We start from the raw sequence: 19398 nt of genomic DNA, 5'->3' as shown, positions 1-19398 counted from the left end.
TTTCCCCTTCTCGTTCTACACATTCCTCTTTGATGGTCTTATTCACATACTTGGCATTTATTACGGCCTAGGACTGTTGCTTCTTCAGTCTGTAAGGCCGGAAATCCCTAAGGTCTAGAACCCTCTCTCCATGTGCCTACTAGATGAGGCCACTTGGATGTCCAACAGCAACTCAAATTCAACTTGTCCAGAACCTGGTCCTTTTCTCTGCCCTTAAACACCCTTCTGTCCCCAGGTTCCTCTCCTTGGATGGCATCACGTGATGCCTTGGATGAACTCGTCACGAAGATGCTGGGTGCTGTGTTTGACTCTCCTTTAGCCCCCACCTCCTCTCCATTTCATCACCTGCCACTGTGTTCAGCCTGCCTCCAGTTTGCTTTTGTTCAAGGCCTCTTCTTTCAAACTTGCCACTGTAGCAGGAGGTCAGGCCTTTACTGTTTCTTGCCTGGACTGTTGCAGTAGCTAACTGTCCAGTAACGAGCCTCCCATCTCCACTGCCCTACCTGGCGCCATCACGGCGGCTCCCTCTGGCCTTTTGATCTGATCATATCCCTTCCCTGTCAGCATCTTCCAGTTCTCCTCCTCTTTCTGTCTCATCCATCATGTTCAGGATGAAATCCAACTGCCCGTCTGGTCTTTTATTCTGCTTCTCCTCTCCCCACCCTCCTGAACTGTGCGTGTGGCTCTGTGAATATGTCATCTGCTCCTGTCTACTTGACTTTGTGAATAGGGTTCCTTTTCCTGGATGGCCCACCCTTTGTGGGAAATTCTGATTCCTCTTCCCAGCAGGTGAATGTATTGCCTCCCTAACTTTCACCTCCAAGGTCAATACCAGCTCCCCGCCGCCCCCTCCCTCATGAGCCCAGGGGTCTGGGAGACCAGAGAGGGGCTGGGTCTCTTCACCAGTATCTGTATCACATCGTAAGAGCAAGTACCCTGTCCTGAGCATCTCACCTGTGCCAGGCCCAGGCCTTCATGCCTCACCTTGCAGGAGTACATTGTGCCTCAAACCTGTGAGTAGCTAGTGCCACTGTGCCCATGTTAGAGATGAGGAAACCGAGGCTCAGAGAGGTAACTAGCTCTTTCCGAGATAACCTTGCAAGGAAGCCAACAGAATTTAAACCCAGACAACCTCACTCCAGAGCCTGAGCTCTCAGCCCCCTGCAGACTGTCCCTCTGCAGATGTGAGCCCAGCAGAAAGTTGTCCCTGAGTGGGTAAGCATTAAGTGGGGAATTTAGTAAGCTATGAACCGGCCAAGCTCATTGGGAGGTATATGGGAGCAGGAAGGAACCATGCTCTGGTCTTCCTAGGAAATAATAAGAAGAGCTGCAATTCAAATCATTTTTGTTGTAACAAGTATTTCTTCTAAAGTTGCAAATCAGTAAATTTACAGTTCAGCACAGAAAATTAGTTAAAACCCCAGCATGCTTGTTTGCATATTTATCTGTGTACATACTATTGGATATATGTGAATATGTATTTATATGTTTGTTTGTGAATTATCGTTGTATATTTACATGGTGACACACACACATATGCGTGCACACGTGAGTGAATTATTTCATAAGAAAACAAGTGATTTCCTCCCAGTCAAGTAGTCTGACCCCCTCCAGATGTCAGTTTCACATTGCAGAGTATGTAAATGTAACACGCAGTGTCACAAGCTAGGAAAACAAGCTTCTAGCAAACAGAGTTGCATCTTGGTGGGTCTCCTGCTGACTGGCAACCCGGTGTCCCCTGCAGACTGCAGAGAGATCCTGCTTCCCATGATGACGGATCAGCTCAAGTACCATCTGGAGAGACAGGAAGATCTGGAGGCCTGCTGCCAGCTGCTCAGCAACATCCTGGAGGTTCTGTACAGGAAGGACGTGGTGAGTGATGGCGGGGCTGCCTCTGTGGACCCTGCAGCAAGTGTGGGCCTGCGATCCCCAGGGGCCCCGGCCTCCCAGGACCAAGTCACGTTTGATTCAGTTAAAAAAGTATGGCCTGAATTTTAAGGGTTACCCTTTCTTTTTCTCTCTCTAGAGTTGCATCCTCAAATTATTTTTTATTTATGTGTAAAGCATGATGATTATATTACCACATGTGCTTTTCAGCACTGAAGATACTGTTTTATGTTTGTTTCCTGTGACTTCTCAGCCAGGTGGCTCCCAAGACTTGATTTGATATTTAAGGTCAAAGGCTTTGATATTAAAAATTGGAAATAAACAAAGGGAGGCTAATTGCCTACTTTCTTTCAATTATTATATATTTAATAAATAGATAATATTATTATTTTATACATGCACATAGTTGTTGTTGGTTGTTTTAAGTGCATCTGAGAGTTTTGAGAAGAGCAGTTCTCTGCCCCTTTTTCCCGGGTCCCTCCCCCGACAGGCAGTTTTTTTCTGTGCTTTCTTGGCTTTTTTTTTTTTTTTTTAATGGTATTTCCTTTTGCATTTCTCAATTGTATGCTTATTCCACTGACCTTCTGTCTTAATCAAAAGCTGGTGCAAGCACATATGGAAACATCTGACCCTATGCTTCCCTGACCCCATTGTACCCACTACGTTCATTTGGGCACACGTGTGCACACACATGTAAAGTCATTGGTTCTCCAGGTGTGTCTGGACAGGTGTACAGGGCCGTGTCTGTCTCTGCCTCTAGCAGTGGCCAGATGGGCCAGGATTTTAAGTCGGCAGGACTTTCTCTTAGCTCTCCCCCACGTGACCTCCCGCCACCTCCCCAGTCCACACACACACACACACACACACACACGCGTGCACGCGCACCTGTCCTGCCCACTTCCTTGCTGCACCTGCTCATTCTCTCAGAGCCTGGGCGTTGCCCTTGAAGGAAGAGACAAGGTAAAATAATTCATTGGAATTGTGGCTGCATCCGCTTTTCCCGGGCTTTGCCTTTGAAAGGTGTTCGAAGCCTTAACCCAAAGGCCAGCCTCCAGGGCTCCCATGCCAGGCCTTTTCCTTTTCTTATCAGATGAAAGGTTGGGAGTAAAGAGGTTGTGTGTGGCCAAGCCGCACAGAGGAGGTAGTGCCTGCCTGGCCTGTGCAGAAGCATCCAGAAAGCCCATTTAAACACGTTCAAAGTTCATGAAGAAGAATCGACGGTCCCATCACACACAAAATAAAGGAGCAAATTCTTACTGATAGAAGGTTCTCTGGCACTCTGAATTTTAAGTAGTGTGCTAAAATGATATTTAAACATTCGATTCTATGTGACTGTTCCCACATTATTGGGATCTGACATGCAGAGCCATCTATGTTTGTTATCTGTCAGCCTTCCATTTACAAATGGCAAGTGTCTTTAGAAAACTCATTGGTGAGCTAATCAGGGATCATAAACATTATATTGTTTAAACAGATTTGCTTTTATTTTTAAGGTTTGCTTCAATTAAATTACTCTGATTATATAACACATTATCATTAATGGACTATAATTAATAAAATGCCTTGAGTTTTCTTTGTGAAGGCTTTTGCCTCTGACAAGGGCCATTCTTCCTCTCGTTAAGGGTTGTAATTGATTTACTCTTTACAGGATAAATGGATTCAGTGACAGCCGTGGGACTGGCATGTTTATGACTGTCTTAGGTGGTGGTTTATTTACACTGGTGTGTCCTCCTGCAGGGACCAACTCAGAGGCATGTCCAGATTATCATGGAGAAGCTTCTCCGGACAGTGAACCGAACCGTCATTTCCATGGGGCGGGATTCCGAACTCATCGTAAGTGCTCGGTGACACGCGCTTGTGGGTTTCATTGTGGCTGAGAGCATCTTTCCCGGGAAAGTCATTCACTCTCAAGCCCGAAAATCCATGTGGTTCTTTTCCACCTGCCTTTTGAAACTAACCGTGTTGTACTACGATATAGCAAGCAGTTGGGATGCATTGATTTACAGTCTAGTAGGTTAAAGGTACTCATTTCCACGATTCTATAAGTAAGTGTCAAAGTTGAAGAGTAACCAACCAACATTTGGTTCTAGTTTTCTCATTGCTTGCTTCTAGCAAAGGATGTATATGTCCTTCTGAGTACTCATTCTTATGGCAGTTTCTTTCTACGTATTTACATTTAAGATGCCATTAATAAAATTTTATGAAGGACCTTAAAAAGGAATTGAGGCACTCCGACTTCGCTATTTTATGTCTACTCTAAAGTATTGTAGATGTCTGTCTTGTTCAGATTGTCGAGACAAGGAATGGTATCTGTTCTTTTTCTCAGAGTTTTAACAATAATTTAGACAGTCTTTCCATTTTCATATTATGGTGATTGTTTCCAGAGTTTGCCACTCTCCTCCTCACCATCATTATTCTTAAATTTGGTTTCGTGGGCAGAAGATGCATTTGTAGGTCCCATTTAATTTCTTTCATTTCTAGTACATGTTACCGTTTAACTAAGTTTGGTGGATCGCATTTCAAAAAAATAGCTTTCCTAATCACAGAACAGAAAATCCAGTTGGACTCTTCACTGGCAATCAGACTAGGCACACTGGTCTTCTTGGGCGATTTTAGTTCTGTCTGCATAGCCTGGGAATGGTCCTTGGGTGATTTTAGTTCTGTCTGCGTAACCTGGGAATGGATCAAGTACAGTGACCCGTCTATCTCCATCAGACAACAAAGCACTACCGGAGCGCTGGGCTTGTGTTGGTTTCTGCGGCTGCATCACAGTAAAGGATGCGGTCTGTGGTTTTGGGTGAATCACAGGAGAATAACTGCTGCCTTTGTATGTTTCCATCCAGTAAAATTGTCTAGTTTATGTCTCAGAGTTTTAGCACTTGTTATGTGCAGATTTTCCTTTTTAAGGTATATCTGTTTTAGGTTTGGGTTATAACATGTATAAATTAGGGAATAAAATATTTCCTTGTAAATTGGCATTGCTTCCAGTGGACTTTTCCATTACTCTGTAACCCTCACTTGCCTCTTCATGCTCTTCATCATAACGATTCTTTTCTGTAATCTGGAAATGCTTTTGTATACGTGGGTAGAGACTGAGCCCTGTGGAGGAGGAATTGGGGTGACTCCAGGGGCACCCCCGGCATCCGGTGTTCCTGTCTTCTTGGGGTTGTGCCCTGGGTGCCCCTGGAACACTCTCTCGTTGTGGAACTCAAGAGGGCTTTAAGTAGAAAGAATGAATGTGGCTTAAAGTTGAACCCAGTTTGGTGTCATTCTGCTAAGACCCCTGTTGGAACAAGCTGGAGCAGAGGGGCTGAGGTGACATTCTGGCTGTCATGGAGTCACAGTGAACGTGTTGGGCACTCACGATGGGCAGATGGCGGAGATGGCCGATGTGGAGGCCAGTGAACTGACGAGATGGTTCTGTCTCTGGTTAGGGGTGTGTTCACTTGGGTTATAAGCCCACACTGGCCAGCAGTTGAACTGGGGAGAGGAGGGCAGGGAGGAAGCCCATAACAGTTTGGATGGGACCTTAGCCTGGGGCAAGATTGTAAGACGTGCTCGCAGCTCAATCAGAGGATCGAGAATGGAGCATGGTGACTTCTCTCAGACCATGTGGTCCCGGATGCCTTTGGGAAATTTCTCATATTTCAGATGTAGTGATAATAGTGGCGAAAGTAATAGCTTCTCCTCACCGAGCACTTGTGGACGTGCTGGGCCCTGTATAATGAATGGAGGATCCTCACTTAGCCCTCCCCTTCATCGTGCATAGGCCCCTGCAGAAATGCCTTGCAGAGAGATGGGAAACGGTCCCAGACCCACAGCTCGCGTGGTGGTGCTTGTGGGGAGCCCGGGTTTGGCGCCAGAGCTGGCTTTCCTTGGTGTCTCCTGTAAGACTCAGACTCATGATGCTGATCTCAGTGGTGGTCCAGGAGGTCCAGAGGAGGACTCAGAATTCCTTCTGGTTCTGCATCGTAGTTAGTGAGGCAGCCGCCCAGGGAAATAAGCACCTTTTGCCCTTTGCCACCTTCAGTCGTTTTCGTGGACCAAATGTCAGGATGTCCTGGAGGAAGACGGGCCAGACCACGGATCGGTTGCCCCTTTCCTGAGGGGCTTGGAGGAAGCCATGTGTCCTAAGGAACCCTTAGGGGTGCCTGGGAAGAGCCCTTGCACCTTTACCACGGGTGCATGAAGTGAGGACCCAGGCTCAGTCTTACCTAGCTGTGGCCCTGCTCCTACTGCATAGGTGGCGGGGTCCAGGGCACCGTCGGGGGCCACGGGGCACTAGAGCAAGCTGCCTACATCCAGGCGCCTCCCCCCACCGCCCTGTCCTTCTCCAGCAGAAGTCTCCAGAAGCAGGAACAGGATTGAGGTCCTAAGCTAACTCCTCCCAATGCCAGCATCTCTAATGTGGAGCCCAGAAATTCCTTCCTAAAATGAACTAGGCCGTCAGGGAAGGAATTTCAAAAACAAAACAAAACAAAACAACTGAATATACTGTAATTATTTAATGAGTGATGACAGCATTAAGATGTTTTCAGGAAGGACATTGTCCATTTCAAATTGGAGATGTTCAGAGACTCTTTCCGTCGTCAGGGAACCACGAGTCCCCTCTGTGGCGTCCACCGAGCAGTGAGACTGAAATGTTGCCCTGCTTGGTGAGCTCAGCCTTGCTCTCCACATGGGCTCCCATGCAGATGTATGCATTAGCTTCTTAACGTCACTGTTGTAGCTCCGTGAATTTAGATGAGAGGAAGATCTGGGGAAAAAAATATCCCTGACAAGGTGGCCAAAAAACTTAATCGGTGGCCCTTTCAGAGTGGAAGAAGAGCAGAAAATGGTTTATAGGCCTGTTTGGGCGTAGCTATAACATTCCATTATACCACAGAGATTCCAAACCTTATGTGTTTGCTCCTCTTTTTTGCATCAGTGGAATGGAAATGGTATAACTGTGAATCAGCTCACAAATTCTAAATAATCGCTGAAAATGGACGTTAACAATTTAAGTGATTAAAAAGGTTTTGAATGGCTGTGCTTCACTTAATGGTTTATTTCATGATATTGTCAACAGTAATAGAAGCGTGACCTCTCTTTCCATCAAAACAAGTTATTCGTTGGGGATCAGTTGTGGCCTGATAGTTTCCCCATCTGTTTATATATGGAATTGAGAAGTGGGGAGCTTCACACGCCATTGGCTAAGCTGTGATGTACTGTATAAGCGTCTTCTTTTAACTGTATCTGTGGTACCTTATAAACACCATGCAGTTGGTTATATATCATTTGCTTTAGTTCATTTTATACCTTTCAACTTTATATTTGAAATGGGCTATTGGAATGCATCTCAGGCAGAGGATAAAAATATGCCATGATCCTAAGTATTATAGTTTTTTTTAACAAATAAAACTCCATTTGGCAAGTGTAGGATTGTAGATTGTGTGGATGCCGACAGCAGGCCCTAACACAGAAGCCTTGCAGTAACCTTGCCATAGAATTAAGATGCCATTTTATCTTTATCCCAGGATCGTCTAATGCTGTAGCATAATTGAGTGAGGTGCTGAGCTTTACATTGTCTGATTACAGATTTTATTTTTCTCTTCCTCTTTGAAAAGATGTCTAGGCCATCAGCGTTGGGCACCTTCTTGGTCATTGTGTACGGCTCTGAGCAGGGGGCCATGGTGGCTTAGGTGCTCTTGTCTGGTGGGCAGGTGACATGGTTACCCCCTCCCTTGACATTCCCCCCCCCCCCCACCAGCCAACACACACATGCCTGTGTCTTTGCTGGAGTAAGTGCTGTAAACAGAGCTGGGTTGAGAGCAGACAGGATGAGTAGTACACGTGACCCTTCCTTCTCTTGTGATATTAGCCTCTGCTGCCTCTTTCAAATAATCAGATTTACATTCTGTTAATGGGTCCTTTAAAAATGTAATTGAGTGAGAAGGATTTTTAAAGATTTTTCTATGGCCTGGATACACACCGGAAGACTGAAAATTACTAATTCACAAAAATGAAAATGTGGCCCTCTTCAAAAGAAAAGTTCCCTTGGAAAATCCGCTGAAGTAGGCTTAGGAAAGGGAAACACTCTTCCTGCATTCTTCACTTGTTCTTGTGACCACCAGACCTCCTGATTCCCTAGACTCAAGTGATGGAAGTTCTTTTGTTTCTACTCCGAACACCAGCTGTAGGGGACGTAGATGGGTGTGGTGTGTTTCATCGTGACAGCGGCACCATTGGTGAGGAAGAGATGCTGCTAGTGAAAATCCACTGATGTCTTTGAGCCTGCGTGATTTATAATGACCTGACATACTTCTTCATTTAAAAGATACTGTAATAGACTTGGTCTCCCTTTTACCAAGACTCATCACCAAATATTTACACAAAGATGTTATTTCCCCATGCACGAACATTCGTTTTGCGATATTTATTCTAATGGACTTTACGTATGAATGTGCTTTTAACAAAATACTATTCTTAATCTTGCCTTGCAAAAGAAAGCAATGCATTATAAAAGTTTCAAGTGGACAGTATCTGGTTTTTCTCTATGAGTGTTGCAAAAAGTGTCTCTAACTTGTATGTTTGTTAATAAACCTACTTAGAAAACATCTGACTTCCAGAAAATCACCCTATCACAGGTACACGTGTGAGTTCTGATGACTTTATAAATTCATTTCCATATGGTATCGGTATAGCAATTTTTCCTGCCTTTCACATGTTTCTGTGGCCGTAGTATTTTTTCAAGGTTGGTCACTGACTGTGGATTTACTGCAGAGGATATGAAAACCATATCATTACCTGGGTAAAATATGCTGTGCAATTCTTGCATATTCATCCCAAACCGTATCTTAAATTAATTATTGAGCTCCTTAAAAGGCATTATGCTGCTTGCATATGACCTTCTCATCTGCCAAAACGTATGCTGCGCATTATAGCACGATGAGTTATCCCTAGTTCACAAAACAGAACATTATTTCTGAATCATATAGTTCTTCTCTTCCAGTAAATAAGTTGGTTGCACACTTATCCCATGCCAGATGTGCCAGTGGTAGAGCTTTTCTAGATAAAAGGAGATATATCAATGTCGAGGCAGCTGCTATTATCTTTAGGTGACACTGCACCAGTGACACTGTCTTCCTTACTAGTCACGTCAAATTTTATTCGCTGATAAAAATGCTCCCAAAGAATCATTCCAGCTGTGGTGGGCTTTGTAAACGTGTTGTGCCCTCACAGACAGGGTGGAATGGAGGAGTTCATGGCCCGTTTCTTGTATTTTGTCCTTGCTGTCTTCAATAAGAAGCACAAAGCAAGCACTTGAATTTAATGGTGTGTCTTCTGAGTTGGAATTGAGGATTGTGTATCTGCCTTGCCTATGATGGTACCCCAAGGAGAATGGCTTTGCAAGATGTGCTTGTTGTTGCTGTTTGAGATTGCATTCGGCCTGGTGTGGGTCCATGAATGACGCCATTTCTGCCACACCTCAGGTCTCCGTGGCAGCGGACACCTTGGCAGCCTCATAGGATGCGGGAAACTTCTGCCAACTTCATATGCCCTTTCCAAGATAGCAAGGTTTCCCCACACCTTGATTTTCTCCCCAATTTTACTCTGCTTTAGGGGAGAGTCTGAGATCAAAGGACCAGATGCAGAGGCCTGGGACCTCTCCTTGGAGGCTAGTTGCACACTTTCATAATGAGTGGTGGGCACCTACGTGGCAGAATGCCCTTTGTTGGATCTAGTTATCGATAAGAGAGGACCTCTGAGGCTGCCCCAGTATTCAGCTCACAGATAATTGTAGAACGTGACTTGGAGTTCTTTCCCCCAGTGCTCCGGGCATTGGGTCTTCCTCTCTATCCTATACTTGAGCTGCACTCACCCACTTCTTTCCCCAGAGGAACCTGTGAGGCAGTGAGTGCCTTCCATCTCAGCCCCATCCTTGCTCCCGCACTTTGCAAGGGGACTCTGCTATTGCAGAGCCCAGGAGAGGGGGTGGTGACCTCTCCTCTCCTAAGTTTCCAGGGGGCCCTCTCCCTTGGGAGAGGCGGTTGGTTTGGGCTGGTCTCCGTGGGAGAGGCAGGGTGCTCAGTCCCACTGGGGCGCTGGTCCCCCACCCCGGGGAGGGAAGAAGAAAGGAAGGAGGTGGCCGACCCCCTGGGGCTGCAGACCTGCTTGATGGATGATCTAGAGAGAACCTGTCTCCAGGGGGGCATGACAGGATTTGCCCTGGAAACACCAATGTGTTCAGTTGTCCCCCGGAGGTTCTTTAAAAGTTAGACCTCAGCCAGATGCTGCTGTGTACGGTGCCCTTTGCCCTTAAAAGCCATCCTGTTGTCCTGGCAGCTGAAGCCGATGCCAGGGTGCGTGGTCTGGTCAACTGAGTCTGAGCTGGATTTCAGCCCTGCCCCCTCCCCAGCCAGGCCAGGCCAGTAGGCAGTGCCCACGACGCTTCTCCTCTCCCAAAGACCCGATGGAGTTCTCTTCAGCCCGAACATCTTTCCTTTATTATTATTTCCTCAGATTACTTCTTTTTTCCAAAATTATTGAAACCACGAAATAAGATGAATAGCCACACAAAACATGACCTTTGATTTTTTTTTATTTAAAAATTAATAAAGAACTTAGTGACAAGTATAATAATTTAATCTCTATACGTAATGCCATGTGTACATCTACATATGAGGGAACACGGTACTTTTTACCTTGGTTTTGTATCAAAGATTTTACTTAACTCTTTCTAAGAGAAGAGTCATCATCTGTTAGGACACATTGCAGTTAAACTATGAAATGGGTTTGAAAATATTTTTTTTTCTATTCTGAAGACAGTTTCATTTTTAAATAGGAATTTGTTTATCTTCAGTTTCCTTTTTGATTCTGAAAATATTAACTTTTTTTTTTGTCTAGACTGCTTTCAAACAGTGATGTTAACTTTGTTTACTAGATGTCCTCTTGTTTAGACGGAATTATGGTACTAATCAGAGAGCTGCTAACACCCTTATTTCAATTCACTGAGATAGTCGGGATTCTGAAAACACAAGGAGAGATAGCTTGTTGCAAACATTTTTTATAACTTTAGTTAAAAACAGTAGAAAATACATGAAACACATTTTTTTAAATTTTATCTCTACATGAAACAATTGCACTTCCTTCATGGTACAGGATCAACTTAGCCTTCCTCTTGCACAAAAGTATTTCTCAATTCTGTTAACTGATATTCAAGGATTTGTATCCTCATGTATCGTGTCCACAAAAGATGCGTGGTTTTTTTTTTAATTAAAGCACACATCTGTGATATAGTTTGAGTAACCTCCAAAGAATGCTTACATGAGATACTCCTGTCACTTTTTTTTTCCAAGTCCACTAAGGTCTTTCTAGAATCAAAACACTTAGAACGAAAATAGATTTGCTATTGAGTCAGGAGGAAAATGCGTGGCAAGAAATAGCTCCAATCTGAGAAACGCAAGTAGATCCTTTCACTAAGGCCGATCACCTTATTGGCGTCTGGTCAATGAGGTGTGCGTGTGAGCACGAGATTAGATAAGAAACGGTTGGACAGAGACCAGAAGACTTGGTTTCCTTGTACATTCACAAACGACTCAAAATTAAAGTTGAACCAAAAAAAGTCAAAAGAAGATCCCTACTTGCTACTGTGAAAAGCCAAAACTTGATAGACAAGAGTCCTTAATAGACTAGGGGCTTTTGATTTCTATAAAAAGATACTTGCAAAGGTGCAAAGGAATGAGTGAAAAAATAAAGGAACTAAGATTTATATTGCAATGTGTAATCAAAAGAGAACTCGAAGTGTCACGATTTATTTAAAAAAGACCTAAAAACATTTGATTCACAGCTTTCCCCTAGGTATGTCATTTAGTACAACTCACTAATAGGTTAAATGTAGGTGACGTTAGTTGGTTTGTTGGTAGCAGCTAAACTAAGCACGCGGTTTCTCTTTGAGATGGTCAGATCTTCTACAGTTGTTACAAAGCATAACGAATTGTATAAAACGTCTGGCTGAGCTTTCATGATGAACAGTGTCTCAAAGATTGATCCACAGAAACATTTTCCGGTGGCAGAGAACGCCTGTGATTTATTGGTGACTGTATTATCCGCTGTGTATCTCCACGTGTGTTTTCAAATTCTTGCCAGGATTTATCATTTGGCCTTTGGGTACCAAAAGATTAAAAATGAGATCTATGAAAGCTTAGTGTCCGATAGCTCTGACCCTGTCAACTTGCAGTGATTAAAGGCATGTCCTGACTTTGGGGGACTCCTGGCTGCTGGGCATTTGGAGGATGAGCAGTAAGCCTGTCGCCGGTCTGGAGTTGAAGCAAACACTGAATTTGAGGTTTCATTGTGACGCTGAGATGTCACTTGGCTTAGCGCTACAGCACATGAGGCAAATATACATATAGTCACATTTTAGAGATTATTCATGGTCTCCGACCACTTGAAAAAAATTGTGCTTTCTCCGGAATTTGATGTGCTGAAAATTGCACTCGCCCCCCGCTTATTTGCAAAATTAAACATAAAAATGAAGTCCTTTGCAAACGTAAGGGCTACTTTTTCTTCTCAGTATTAAAAAAAAAAAATAAAGGCTTGAAAATAATTATGAGTTTTAGCTGTGTTACAGAGTGACAGCCTGCCGTTCTGCAGGTTGATAATGTAATCCTTGCTGATCTGGGGTGCGGGCATAGAATTTTTACCTATCATCTTTGACTATGTTAAGTTTCGTTTCCGGTTTTACATCCCACATCCACGAACTGCAAAGAACACCTGGCAAGGTGTGACATGTACTACTTCGCTTCTGTGAGTTGATCTGTTACAAAGGCCTTTTTGGTAAGCAGGGTGTGAACTGGTGGCGTCCGAGTCAGCCACCGTTCACTCCGTCCTATTCGTTTTGGAAAAGGATTTACTTTGAACTCCAGTGGGTTTTAAAGACGGCCTTTAGACTCCAAACACCATGAGTTTTAAAGGAACCAGAGTTTCCATCGTCCGTGCTTTTTAGATTCAGTTTTGGGTTTTTGCTTAGGAGTTGAGTAAGTCTCCTGAGAGTAAGGCGAGTGTGCGACCTGAGTTTCCTCGAAAGGATGGAGTTTCCTCAGAACTGGCTGGAGTTTGTCTTCTTGCTGCTTAAAATCTAGCTCCACACTGGAAAGAAAAGAGAGGGAAGAATTTAGTGCTTGGTCTTTCCTATGTAAAGAGCTCCCTTAGAGACAGCAGAATTTGGTGCCATCCCAGCAGGGTAATGATCATTCGTATGATGTTTATAATGCCATTTGACGGTTCAGTATTAAGCAATTGGCTATAGTATGTTTTAGTGCTCGGTCACTGTGAACTATCTCAAAAAGTTTCATTTTCTTTGAAAAATAACTCATTTGCATTCATTGCCAACTTTTGAAGTTTTATTAATGTACACAGTTGGTGTGAAAGCATAGACTGTGTTTGTAGAAATGAGAATTGTGACATATGAGTAAACCCTTGTCCATAGACTGCACACATGTGCTTCATGGGACAGAGAGGTAACCGAAGATATGAGTGTTCAGGGGTCATCTTAGTGCATGTACACCAGGTATTTGGAAGCTCTGTGCAACTTTTCACAAGGTCAGAGAAAACCATTTATCTCACCTGAAACAGTTGTAAAGTGAAGTGACCTTGGCTTCTGGTCTCCTTTGCAAAATCTCATCTGCCTAAAAAACTGGTAAGAGCCCAAATATCCAACATTGGGGAAAAGAGTGTGTTTTATCAAATCAACAGCATTGAATATCACTCAGTTAGTTGTTCGCAAAGATAGTTTTCCAGGCAAAAAGATAGATAGTGTTCGGTGAAAATAACAAAACTGTAATTACATGGCTGAAGCCATAATGTGCAAACAGGTAGCCATGGGGAAGGACATTTGCCATTAGGGATAGGGTTTGTGTTAGAACGACAGGGTTAAAGCTGGTTTTCTTAAGTATATCTTGTGTCTTAGGAAATTTCTCCTGAGAATGCTGCAGTTGGCCTAGAGTCCTCCCATCCATCCATGGCTTTGGAAAGGACCATTGTTGACCCCCTAACTTTGGGTAGGACCCCCCTGCTCCAGTGTCACTCTTCTGTGATCAGCCCAGAGGCAGTGGGCCTCGCCTCCCTTCTGGTTCCCTTGCCTGTACCCCTAGAGTTTGAGCCTGGGTGCTGCATCACGCCAGGCCTCCGGAGATGTGCACTCTGTGCTCCTTCCATTTCTGCTCTGGATGCCAGTGGAAATGTCAGTAGATTTCACTAAAGGCTCAGCAGTGACGATAATACATGAGCTCAGAACATTTTATATCCAGCGGAACTGTAAACCATTTACAAACAGGATATCCTACTGATTTAGAGAACCATTAATCCTAGCCACATTTTGACATTTTGAAAAGACAAAAACAGCAAAGCTGTGTTATCTGGAGTTTTAAAAACAAGTTCAAGACCCATCTCATGGACGGTTTTATGCTTTAAATCCACTGTTCCATTTTTCTTACCATCAACGACTGTATTAGTGAAAAAACTAAAAATATTGTCAGAGAAGTTTATGGCTAGTTCTGCCCCTGTTCCCAAAACAAAAGTTATTTTTCCCCCCTCATTTCAAAGGGCCTCTTTGAGCTATGCTGCAGTTTATAGGAAATAGGATAAACTCCCGTGAACTCATGACTTGCTAATCTACAACAGGGGATAATGTATTCATGGTTCCTCTTGGGGACAGTTGTGAAAAGTGCAAATCTCAGGACGTGCTGCCTTTGTGAAACACCAGCCTCGGTTATCGTTTCAGTAGGAAGAACAGGGATTTGCATCCTGGCCTTTTCATCTGATGCTGCGGAGGGGGAGAGGGGGAGTGGGAGCTCAGATAAATCCCTTAACCTCTTTAAGGTCTGGTTTCCTTCACTTGAAGGGGTATAATAATTACTGTATTACTTGTATCTTACTGAAAAATGGTAAGGATCCTCCCCACTCCCTCTCTCCTGAAAGAAAGAGTTTCCTAAACTATAAGATGCAATTCAGATATTATTTTCTCCTTATCATCTGTTGATCACTGATTGTATAATAGGGACAAGAGCTAACAATGATTAAGAAATACCTATTCAAGAATTCTTCAACTTGGACATTTAACAAGGAAAACAAGAACCTTGCCACTGAGTCTGTAAGACAGTACAGCATCCAGTATGGTATTTTAGGTACAAAAGAGTAATTTTGTCAGGGTGCTTGGTTAGCATTGAAAGCATGTTCTCCAGATCATAACCATCTCAATAGGCCCGGATAGGTTTTGTGTTATTAGATCAGAGGGTGGGTGCTAGCATTTGCTGGGCTAACAGTACAATTCTGGGTACCTGTAATTATTGAATTCCCATTAAGCTCCTACACTGGGAATCCTATTATTAACCAATTTATCACACCGCAGAACCACCGCTGTAATCACAGCGTAATCTAATCTGAGTTCTTGTTAACAAAATGACTCGACTTCATCTGTCAGTTGATTCCTATCTGCACTCCCCCACGACTGAGAAGCTGCCGCCAGGAGCTGGTTTCTTCGCGGAGGGAGTGTGAGTGGCCGTGAGCGCCCGCTGGGAGATGCCTGCGGCGAGGTGACCTCGAGCCCTGGCCTCCCTCCCGGTCTGTAACCCCAAAAGCTGCAGTGCACCTGCTTGTCGGGTGATGTCTGGGTACCAGGGAATGCTGGGCCCTGCTATCAGGTAGCAATAACGTGGCTCTGTCCAGTGCTTTCCACTGGGGGACTTTTCTCCTTTAGGGAGGAACACACCAAGTCACCGGGGTGAATCTGAAGCAGACAGCTGGCTGGAGAGGGCAGTGTCCGAAGGTTAATAGTCCGGCCGACTCTAGCTGACACAGAGCAAAGGTCCCTTCAGTCTTAGCGGCCAAATGGCCAGAATAAAGCAGCACCTGCTGCCCTGGTCCGCACAGAGGACTTGGACAGCAGCCAGCGGTGGACAGTCTAGGGCCCTTGGACTCTGTGCCCAGAGCCCCTCCCTGTTTAACACAGCGAGCTGTCCAGATGGGGCCTGGGAGCGGGGGATGGGGGGCGGGTGCTGCCTCGTGGAGAAGTGATGACCCTCGATTTGGGCTTCCACACTGATCGGAGGGACACGGGGTGCGTGTTGGCGGGGGTTGGCTGCAGCTGCCCGTGTGGGCACCGTCACCGTCTTCAGGGCTGTCACTTTCTCCCCTGTCTGGAGCACGTGTCCTGGCCACTCCTTGCCCCTCTGTCCCCAGGCACACATGACCTCCTTACTCTCTAGCACCTACTGAAAGCTCCCCCACTCCGCTCCTTTCTTTCTTCTTGGCACTCACTACAGATGATTGCATTTGTCTCCGTATCATTTTGCCTCCGTCCCCCGAATGCAGCTGCTGTGACGAGGTGACTATTGTCCCGTCTCTGCTCCCAGCACCTACAGGACGGCCTGAATCGCAGCAGTTGCCTATGTAATACTTACAGAATTAACGCATGAGCCGTAGAAGACAAGTCCCGTCTCGTCTTTCGTCCCCGTTGCCCTGGGCTGCTCTGTCCTGGTCGGTGATGTTGCCTGTGCCCCCTTGCTCTTCCCCCCCATCGAGCCCCCTCCTCAGTGCCGGTAAACAGGGCTTCTCCCCCAGGCAGCGCTGTTGGACCCACTCCCGGTGGAATCCGTGGCCAGGCTCCCTTCTCTCAGAACTTAGTCGAAGAAGATGCTGAAACTTTTGTTGTAAAACACACACCAGGATCTGTTTGGAGCCTGCCCCCTCCGCTTCTACTCCTGGCTTCCCCTTTTCTGGAAGAGTCTGTGGTAAAATCTTAAGATGGGTGGGGTCAGCAGGGTGTGGTCAGTTGTGCTCTTCGAACCCGGGAGTCTTTTGATTCCCTTTCCACTTTTCCTGTGGGCTGGAGGCCCTGGTGTGGTTTTCTGCATGATGCTGCTTCTAAGCTCCGTCAAGGGCAGTGTACCTGCCCTGTGCGGTTTGGACCTGCCTTCCCAGAGCAGTTCCAGCTCAGAGACTTACCCGCTAATTGAACAGGCAGACAGGAGTGTGTGTGTTCCAAGTCTGGCCTCTAGACCTTGTCCTCATCTCTTAGGACTCGGCTGGGGGTTGGCACAGCTTCCTGCAATGTCCAGGGTCTCGGGATCCCGCCGCACACGAGGCTGGAGGCTGCTGGCGGTACCGCCCGCCTCCTGCAGGCCAGATCTGGCGTTTGTAGCGCACCGTCGAGGGGACACACGCATCATGCGGAACACTTGCACCTCCGAGGATAAGCAGCCTGGAAGAAGTCCTGACTCTAGAGAGTCCGAGCCTGAGTGTGAAGGGACTAGAGCCAGGCCAGCCTCCCCTAAGCTGGCTGTTCTCTCCTTTAGTGCCTGAGTTACAACGCAGACTGCAGACTGTGCTGGGTGATCCAGAACGGCCCCAGGACTGCTGGGGCTGTTTACAAGATATAAATCCCCGGGAGCTATTATTATCTACGTTTTATATCTCTCCTTCCCCTCCCTGCGTCCGTCCATCCAACAAAACGCTTGTGTTGAGAGCTCCGTGGTAACTGAAGCCGTGCTGCCAGGCGTGCCACTGAAAGCCATTGGCCACATCTACGTGACTCACGGTGATGAAGGATTAAAGCCACGGGCTGCAGACTGCATTTTTTGGTTAGTCTTTTTCTCTTGAAAATACAAGTTTTATGTGTAGGGACTTTGCTTACAGAATTATTACTCTGTACATTTCCAAAGAAATAAAAATCTGCCGTGAACCTCAGGCTGCTCTGTCAGCTGGCACCAGCTTTATTTGCTTCCCGGCGTCTCTGCTGGGCTTTGTAGTAACACTTCTCCCCACGACTTCATGCGATTTTGCAGAGGAGCGTGGTCCCAGCATCTCCAGCGGATGCTCTGCTTGTCTGCTGCTCCTATAAATACCCGGGCCCTGCTACAGTTTCCTTAGCAAGCTGTCGCCAGCTCCTTGAGTTAATTGAAGGGGAAATGGATTTAGAACGTTCCTTTCTCCAGTCCCCTGGGTGTAGCAGTGAAGAGTTAAAAGCAGGTGAGTTCGGCTCCCAGGCACTTGTGTGTTTTCTGGGCTGGAAGAAAACCCGAAATCTCTGATTTCTCCAACCTTGACAGTGTTGGCGGGGCTCAGTGGACTGCAGAGCAGAAGCCTCCGTTTTTAATTTTCTTTGAATCAGATCGCAGAGTCCCCGGTGCTCGATGTGGCTCTGACCGACCCACGCTCTGCCACCGTGGGTACGGCATCCCACCTTCAGGGACCTGAGCTTCCGGGGCTGTGAAAGGACAGTGGAGGTGCACGCCCACCGCCAGGGGGCTCCGTGGAGCCACCACGCCTGCGCGGAAACGCAGGCAAACCCAGGGCAGCCAGCTCGCTGGGGCGTGCGATGGCTCTCACAGTGTCCTCAAAATGCAGTGCTTTATGTCCGGCTGGCTTCACGTCAGCGCCTTGGATGACACGGTGTTGTTCAGAAGAAGCTGAAAGTCAGGCTCCAAGTAACAGGCTGGGTTGTCTCCCTTGCAAGCCTGGAGAACCAGGCACATCTCTTTTTGTTTACTTGTCGGCCTCAGTTTACATATGTGGTCCCGGCTGTGCCTTTAGGCAGTGGGAGAACCAGGACCCAAAATAGCCATCCTACTCCCCTGGACGCATCTCCGTGTGACTACTGAGGGGCCCCATCCATCCGGCATGTCCAGAATCAGATCGTTTCCCCCGGCTGCTGCTCTGTCTTCCCAAACTCAGCTGCCATGCCGGGCACCTTGGCATCTAGCTGGACTCGCCCTTCCCGCCTGCTTCCATCAGCTGGGTACCATGCAGCCGCCCTCAGCAATCTCCAGCGCCTTCCTCTGCCCCCGAAGAACTTGGGCAGTTTTCACTTTGGCCACTGAAACAGCCGTCCACTGCTTCCTCTCTCCATCTCTCTCCTGCCCTAACGCGTTTTCCAGGTACCAGAGTCACCTTAGGAAAACCTGAAACTCCTTGACAAACTTCCACTCATCCTTTAAACCGAGGGCACTTGTTGCCTCTTCCTTCTGTGGATTTTCTAGACTAACCACGTGTGCCCGCCCCTCCGTCCTGTCCAGACTCCTCTGGGCCACACTGCGCAGGGTCTCTGCACATTTTTATCAGAGCACTTCTGGCTCATGTGGGCTCGTAGCTCCTTTTTCTCAGGTCTGTGAAGCGCATCGAGGGATAGACCATGTTGAATCCAGCTGCATCTGTGATGCCTTTAATACAGTGACAGACTCAGCATGTGACCTCTTTGTTTACTGAATTGAAATAAACTGATGAACTGAACCCGAATCCCCTCACCTCCAGTCTCAGCAGAATGCTGCTGCTCTGTTTTCTAGTTATAACTTATTCATCAAAACGAACGTATGTACACAAAATATGTCCATATGTTATATACCTGTTGTGTATATATATGGAGCTTGTTCCAATAGTTTCCAATATTAATAATTTGAACATAGAAGTGATTCATCATAACTCTGAATCCTTCTCCCGCCACTCTTTCACACAGTAGGTGCATAATCAAAGTTT

At 46.1% G+C, this 19398-nt stretch overlaps 2 protein-coding genes across 3 annotated transcripts in view; one reads left to right on the top strand and one right to left on the bottom strand.

Annotated features, from left to right (window-relative positions):
• Positions 1–19398, top strand: part of DOCK1 (dedicator of cytokinesis 1) — a 530116-nt gene that overhangs the window by 199096 nt on the left and 311622 nt on the right. For both annotated transcript variants that reach the window (XM_036828289.1, XM_036828290.1), the window contains exons 26-27: positions 1745–1872; positions 3625–3720. In XM_036828289.1, coding sequence (XP_036684184.1) covers positions 1745–1872; positions 3625–3720 — 224 coding nt within the window. The remainder of the gene's footprint in view (positions 1–1744; positions 1873–3624; positions 3721–19398) is intronic.
• Positions 10300–19398, bottom strand: part of INSYN2A (inhibitory synaptic factor 2A) — a 38117-nt gene continuing 29018 nt past the window's right edge. Inside the window, 1 exon segment of the mRNA XM_036828291.1 lies at positions 10300–13017. Within this exon segment, the coding sequence (XP_036684186.1) occupies positions 12837–13017 (181 nt within the window). The 3' untranslated portion in view covers positions 10300–12836.

This window comes from Balaenoptera musculus, chromosome 16, assembly GCF_009873245.2.
Source record: "Balaenoptera musculus isolate JJ_BM4_2016_0621 chromosome 16, mBalMus1.pri.v3, whole genome shotgun sequence".
Lineage (NCBI taxonomy): Eukaryota > Metazoa > Chordata > Mammalia > Artiodactyla > Balaenopteridae > Balaenoptera > Balaenoptera musculus.
This window is presented reverse-complemented; position numbering and strand designations above follow the sequence as displayed.